Source organism: Chenopodium quinoa, unplaced genomic scaffold (assembly GCF_001683475.1).
Source record: "Chenopodium quinoa cultivar QQ74 unplaced genomic scaffold, ASM168347v1, whole genome shotgun sequence".
Taxonomy (NCBI): domain Eukaryota; kingdom Viridiplantae; phylum Streptophyta; class Magnoliopsida; order Caryophyllales; family Amaranthaceae; genus Chenopodium; species Chenopodium quinoa.
Window position 1 is genome coordinate 1443198 of NW_018745177.1, and position 7595 is coordinate 1450792.

At 30.1% G+C, this 7595-nt stretch overlaps 1 protein-coding gene across 1 annotated transcript; it reads left to right on the top strand.

Moving 5' to 3' along the window:
• The first annotated feature begins 857 nt into the window (after positions 1-857).
• On the top strand, positions 858-7376 carry LOC110710745 (vacuolar cation/proton exchanger 3-like). Its single transcript, XM_021889081.1, has 12 exons — positions 858-1360; positions 2799-2866; positions 3480-3508; positions 3655-3851; positions 4389-4601; positions 4725-4853; positions 5394-5510; positions 5688-5741; positions 5931-6047; positions 6155-6245; positions 6412-6469; positions 6875-7376. Exons 1-11 carry the CDS (start codon positions 1070-1072, stop codon positions 6414-6416), a joined length of 1311 nt encoding a protein of 436 aa, XP_021744773.1. The 5' UTR covers positions 858-1069; the 3' UTR covers positions 6417-6469; positions 6875-7376.
• The last annotated feature ends 219 nt before the right edge of the window (positions 7377-7595 follow it).

Genomic DNA, 7595 nt, shown 5'->3' on the forward strand with positions numbered 1-7595 from the left:
TTTTGTTTTTAGGGTAGTTTTTTGCAAAATCTGGAATTTAAAAGATAGTTTTTCACAAAAAATCCATAAAAAATCATAAAAGGTGATTTTTTTTCAAAAAAGTTGGACAAAAAAGGTGGTTTATACCAATTTTGCCTTATTAAAATGAATTTTTCCAATATTGAAAAACGAAGTGAGTAGCAGCTAACTTGTTGCTGAGGTGTGCTACGAGCCTACGAGTAACTAACTTTCGTATTTGAACTTAACGAAGAGAGGAAGTATATTTCAAGGGTTGTGAGACAAAATAAAATGTCTCACAACATAAAATAATATAGCGAATGTACTAGCAAGAGGGAGAAAGGAAGAGAGAGATAGAGAGAGTGAAAAAAAAGGTGAGGTAGAACCCACTTTTGGAGTCAAAAATGGTTTCGCGTGCAAAACGACAAAAAATATTGGGACCACAACTACTGAGAGTATATTTTAGACCTGAGGATTTTTATAAGTACCATTAAAACCACATTGAGTACCAATGGGAGTGTATTTTGTACCACTGAGATGTAATGGTATTATTTGACAACCTAATTAGGCATTTGAACTTTTTTTAAATACCACTAAAATTATATTTTGTATCACTGAGAGTGTATTTTATACCACTAAATCTAAAATGATAAAATTTAAATCCCGCATAAAATGACCAACCTACCCCTGCGAGACACTTCTAAATCTCTCTCTCTTAACCCTCTGTTTATATAACCTCTAAAGAAGATGGTTTATAAGCTTTGTCCTTGTGTTGTTGACACCTGGGAGAGCTGGGACTATGCCTATTACAACCAAAAAAAAAAAGGGCAATATATATATATATACCAACAAAACAGAGAAATTTCGGGGAAAAAGCTTATTTATCGTTGAGTACCAGTATATATCAATGTACATAACAGTTCTTAATACTCGACCAACATTAATTACATCATCCAATTTCAATCTTTTGTTGTTGTTGTTGTTTTGGTTCCTAGAAACGACCGAGTAAATTCCTCATTTACTGTTATTCTTACTCTCGTATTCGACTACGTAAGACAACGAAGAGAAAAACATGGACTCCTCATCACGTACACAAGATGCAGTGTGGGCAGGTTTGGAGAATGGAGGATCCAAGGGGACTACGGCGACTAAGGAAGTCGTCCGCCCAGGGCGAACGGCACATACCATGTCCTCGTCCTCTCTCAGGAGAAAATCTGAACTTCAACTCATTAATAAGGTTCAATGTGGGTTGCTGAAAAATATACTAACTAATTTACAGGAAGTGTTTTTGGGTACTAAGCTTGCTGTTCTTTTTCCTGCTATTCCCTTGGCTATTGCTGCTCATCAATATAACTTTGGAAGGGTAAGAACCAATCAACAACATGTTTTCCATTTTCTTTTTACAATTTATTTTCATACTCCCTCCATTTCATAATGTTAGTCCTATATACTATTTTGGGTGTTTCAAAAAGATCTACCCATATTGAATATATTTCATTTATAACTTTATTTTTGTATAAATTGATTGGTTGTGGATTGATGACATAACTCTAGGTAAGGAAATCTTTACCTTAAATTATGCAATTATAACTTGTGCTTTCCTAATAAAAAATCAAAAAAGTTAAATAAGGTAAACTAATCATGAATTATGTTGTACTTTAATGTTAGATTCCAAATATATTTATTTTCTTATTTTATGTGATTGATTCCATATGAGACTAACATTATGAAACGGAGGGAATAAAATATAAAGGGAAAAAAATGCATGTTAATTGCTATTTCTCAATAAGCATGCACATTTAATTCAAGGGTTGGGAGTGTTGAATTTATTATACTAATTGTTTGCCCTATAGGCTATAGCCTATTTTACTTTATTATGTTTTGATTCGTTGACTTGAATTGATAAGAGAAAATAAAAATGGGACTAAATATATTTTCACAAGTATTGATGAACTTCGTTTCACTGTGAGTCAATCCACCAACCTATAATGCATAAAATTTCAAAACAAACTATGATAAAATGTCCAAAATTTATTTTTTAATTTAATTGTTAATATATTGTAAAATGTAAATGAAATATCTAAGAACTTATCTGTCTTACCATGATTCAGACTCATACAGTATTTTTACTGTTTCTATAGATAAAATGTACATGGACGAAATCACAAGCCGAAACTAAGGAGTATAAGAAAACGAAAGGAAAAAAAAATGATACTTTGTATATACCTTCTCAACAATATCAAATATACAATAACAATTGTTGAAAGAGTATCATATCAATGCAAATAATACAACTACACTAGAAGTTTTATGGGGGAGATTATATTGTGGTTGATTTTACTTTGTTTTATGCAATAGCCCATCACGAGATAATGTAAGTCAGAGGATTTTAGTTGTAACGGACCACTTCCTTATTCAATTACATTATCTGAGAAGCAATGGCCAAGTGTAACAATAATAACCTACTAAGGTGCATATAAAGATAGTGACCAAGAAGTGGTGTCACCAATAATATATGCTAATTAGGAAATAAACCTAACTATGATGTATAACTAGTTCATTCGATAAAATATTATTTCATGAATATCTGTCTATAAAAAAATATTTGAAATTTGGCTAAAAAGCTTTTACGATAGTTTTATGATATTAAATTGCTAACAGTTACATTAATTACTCATAATATGCACAATATTATACACGATTATATAATTGATTGTTTAAAAAATCATTTGAATTTAAACCTGCCTAGTTTCATACTTTCATATGGATTAATTTGTCTTACTTGTAACATTTGTGGGCAGGAATGGGTGTTTGCTTTGAGTTTACTTGCACTTACACCACTTGCGGAGCGTGTGAGCTTTATAACTGAGTAAGCTCTTCTTATTCTTCTTCTTATTATGTGCAATTTTGGAATATTTTATATCTCAAAAATAATACTCCAATAACATTTAACAGACGTAGTATTAAAAGGTTTTTCTAACTTTGTGTATGTGTCATGTATATCCTTTATCACACAACTACTACGCCACATCATCATTCAATAATCAAAATTAAATATTCATACAAAGAGATTTGAATCCAAAACTTCATTGAATAAAAACAACTAACATCAAGACTTTTAAAGCTTCTAATATAAAATTGAAATCATTCAAAATATCACCCGGAGCGAAGCTCACATCACACACTAGTTTATTGATAAAAAAAAAAAAAAAAAAAAGTTGCATTATTTTATTGATCAATTTACTTATTTATACATCGCATTTAAAATTAGTTAATTATATCCTAGTCTACAAAGAAAGACATTTTTATATATTGATTGAGCTTAAACATATTTCTAGCCTTTATAATTTCATATTTTATTAATTACTTTTTGTTGTCAAAAATAGTTAATTATCTTCTTTTAATTAATGATTCAATAATTTGTTTAACATAACATTGATTCCTTATTCTTACTATATGTCTATTTGGCTATAAATTTGCAGACAAATTGCTTGTTACACTGGTCCAACAGGTATTACAATTATATTTTACTCATCACATTATTATAATAAATTCAATTCTTTTAAAATTTAATAGTTAGCATACATTACACATTAGATTTTTTTTTTTTTTTTTTAATTACAAAGAATCACAAAAAAATGTATTTGAATTTTGCAGTTGGAGGGCTTTTGAATGCAACATGTGGAAATGCTACAGAGTTAATAATAGCAATTCTTGCCCTAAGTCAGAATAAAGTAGCCTTGGTGAAGTACTCACTTCTTGGTTCCATTCTTTCCAACCTTCTCTTGGTTCTTGGTACTTCCCTCTTTTGTGGTGGCCTTGCCAATCTCAACAAGGAGCAAAAGTATGATAGGGTAAATATTAATTAACCCGTTTGTATATATGATGTCTTATTGTGTCTCTTCTGAGAAATCTGATAAAATTGAAATGATACAGTGTTATATGACTATTAAAGATAACATTATATTATTGTTGATATGAGTCAAGTAAAAACTAATTCTGTCAATGTTATTTTGATTTGGTGTGCAAAGGAGTCCTATTGATGAAAGTACTTAAACCAAGTAAATAAATTTATACTATACGAAAAGTCGTGAACAATATATATATATATATATATATATATATATATATATATATATATATATATATTAAGCTAGAAGGATTGAAGGAAAATCGATTATTGATAGATGAAGTACTAATTAAAAAACCACACCTTAGGTTTTTAAACATTTTTTTGTATATAAATTTGTTTAACAACCAACAAGAGTTGACTCAAATTGTAAGCAGTTTGACCTTCCTTAAGGGAGGTCTCGAGTTTGAGCCTCGCAGAAAACTCTTAACTCAAAAAAAAAAAATTTGTTTTAACATATTTTGTTTTAATCATTCAACAGAAACAAGCAGATGTAAACTGCTTCCTCTTATTGCTGGGATTATTATGCCACATTTTGCCATTGCTCTTCAATTATAGTGCTAAATCTGTTCAAGATGTATCCAACTCAACACTAATCCTATCAAGAGTAAGCAGTATAGTAATGCTGGTGGCCTACTTTGCTTACCTTGTCTTCCAATTATGGACTCACAGACAATTCTTTGAGGCTCAAGAGGTGAATACTCAATCATTATTCGTGCTCGAATCGCCAATATTTAATTTGATTATTTTAGTTAAGGACTTAATTGGTATGATTCTGATTACTAACTAATTGAGCATATTTTGAAACTATTATTAGGATTCTGATGATGATGCAGAAACTTCTGAAGAAGTTCCTGTAATTGGATTTTGGAGTGGATTTGCTTGGTTGGTTGGAATGACTGCTGTTATTGCATTGCTGTCTGAGTACGTTGTTGCCACTATTGAGGTAATTCATCAATGTATTACATATTTTAGTATAATACTCCCTCTGTTCTTAAATAATGGTTGTTTTTTTTGGGAGTGGGTTTGGTTGCGATGGTCGGTGGACCCAGGGTTTACGATTTATTGCCATCGACATTCCTAAGATAGGATCCTAGCCAGAGGTCCATCAGTCACCGTGTACCTTCCAACAACATTATTATAACTTACTTCGTATAATTTAGTATTGGTCATAACAAAATCATTTTTCATTGTTTAATTCAAAATTACAAACATATCGTATATATATTCTTAATAGTAGTCATATTTTAAAAAAAAAATGATAAAAATTACGTGTTAACGAGTGTAAATAGTATAAGTAGTACTTTGAATTATACACAGTTTATTGTGATGAAATGGAAGTAGTATATCCATTTCTATTTTAATTCATTCCAAATTAATTAATTAAATAAATCCATTAAGATAAAATTTGAAAATAATAGCAGGACAAATTTTAAATGTTGTAATGTTATGGTATGTATGTGACATTTTGGATGCATGCTGGCAGACTGCTTCAGTGTCATGGGGCGTATCAGTGAGCTTCATCAGCATAATTTTGCTACCAATTGTAGGCAATGCAGCTGAACATGCTGGAGCTGTCATTTTTGCTTTTAAGAACAAGTTGGTATGTTTAATTTTTCTATTATTATATATATGATTACATATTAATATAATCATCGTTTAATACATATTATATTTCCAACTTTTTTCTTGTATTTTCCCAGAAATACATGACAAAATCACGCTTGCTTGATGTATAATTTTAAATCCACTAAATGTATTGTTTATTCAAATTGAACAGGATATTTCCTTGGGTGTTGCTCTAGGATCAGCTACTCAAATTTCCATGTTTTTGGTAAGTACATACACTTCTTAAATAATGTACCATTAATTTTGATGTATAGAGCTATAAAATTTTACAACCGTGTTATTACCCTGCTAATTCCTCCGTCCCTAAATAATGTATTGTACACTTTAGGTTATACCATATAACTATGAATTGTCGTATTACCCCTAATGAACATCAATTATTATGTTTTCGCAGGTTCCATTGTGTGTTGTAGTTGCTTGGATAATGGGTATCGAGATGGATCTTAATTTCAACACAATCGAAACGGGTTGTCTAGCTCTTTCCATAATTGTCACTGCCTTCACTTTACAGGTAAAATAATTCATTCCACTGAATTAAATTAGCATGAATCAAGTTCCAATTAGCTAAGTAATTTAACAATAACAATTTATAATGTGCAAATTCTATGATTTGCGTAGGATGGAACTTCTCACTACATGAAAGGATTAGTTCTGCTGCTTTGCTACGTTGTTATGGGGGCTTGTTTTATTGTTCTTCGAACTCCTTCAAGTAAGAGCCTATACCTTTATCGATAACCATATTAAACTCGTAATTTGAATACTGCCTCCATTTCATATTATTACTTTCTCTGATCTTTTTTCTAAATTGGACTTTAAATACACCATTCAAGTAAATAATTGTTTAGTGTGTAATGTGTAAACATTTTTGGTTACAGGCTAACCAAATATCATGAACGTGGCAAATGCATCTACCAACAACCAAATTTTCTAGAGGTAAAACTAGTTACGTATTATTTCTCTTTGGAAAAATGTGTTATGTTATTGAGGAATATATTGTATATTTTTGTATAATTTATCCACACACCCATAAAAGCAACAATTGATATAGAAATTCATCATATTTGACATAAGATACACAAATTTTTTTTTTTTTAAACAAAGATACACATTATTATAACACTATGTATGTCATTTTTTATTTTATTTTTACATAAGCTTATATCACATACCAATTACATCCATTGCATATAAATGAAAAGTTGACGTAAAATTTTAACAATTTAATATTAATACGATTAAAGGTTAAGAGTTCAAACATTGGCCTCGATTTAAGAAAATATTATCTATATATTTATCACTGTAGATTTGTAGAGAGATTGATGAGATTACGTTATACAGGGGTTTTTTTTTTCCAAGCGGGCACCATGGAAAAAAGGTATCAATGTTGATGAACCAAGCTAAGGATCGGAAAAGGAATTTGTTGATTGTTTCATCTAAACGTACGGATCGATTATGGAGTTCATCAAAATTCACCTACATTATTTTGTGCCAAATAAAAAGGATGAGAATTTTTTTTAAAAAAAAAAAAAGCAAAAAAAAAAAAAAAAAAAAAAAAAAAATGTACTCTCTGATCAGCAAACATAAAAAATTATTGGAAAGTTGCTACAGATGCAGCCAAAGGAAGGCTGATGGAGATACGCATATAATCGTATATATATGCATTTCAAGAATTTATTTTATAGTCTCCATATTACACAAAAAATTCCATTTTTTTGGGTAAGGAGAGTTTTTTTAATGGAAGAAAGCTTGTAATTTTTTTTTTCTAGAGTTTGGTTTTATTGGAAAGTAATAAACGACACTGTAATTCAATTCAATTTAATTTGATTCTACTTTTTGTGCCCTTTTTTTTTGGTTGTAATAATGGAAAAATTAATAGCCACTTGCTAGCTTGCTACTACTTACCAAGTTACCAGTATATACTATATACTCAATTACTCATATAGATCTGATAAACGGGTCGTTCGGGTCGTGTCAATTAATATTCAAGTCAATTCGTGTTTCGGGTTAATGCTAATTCCGGTCAAGTCGGATATCGGGTCAACACTTTGGGTCGGCTTAG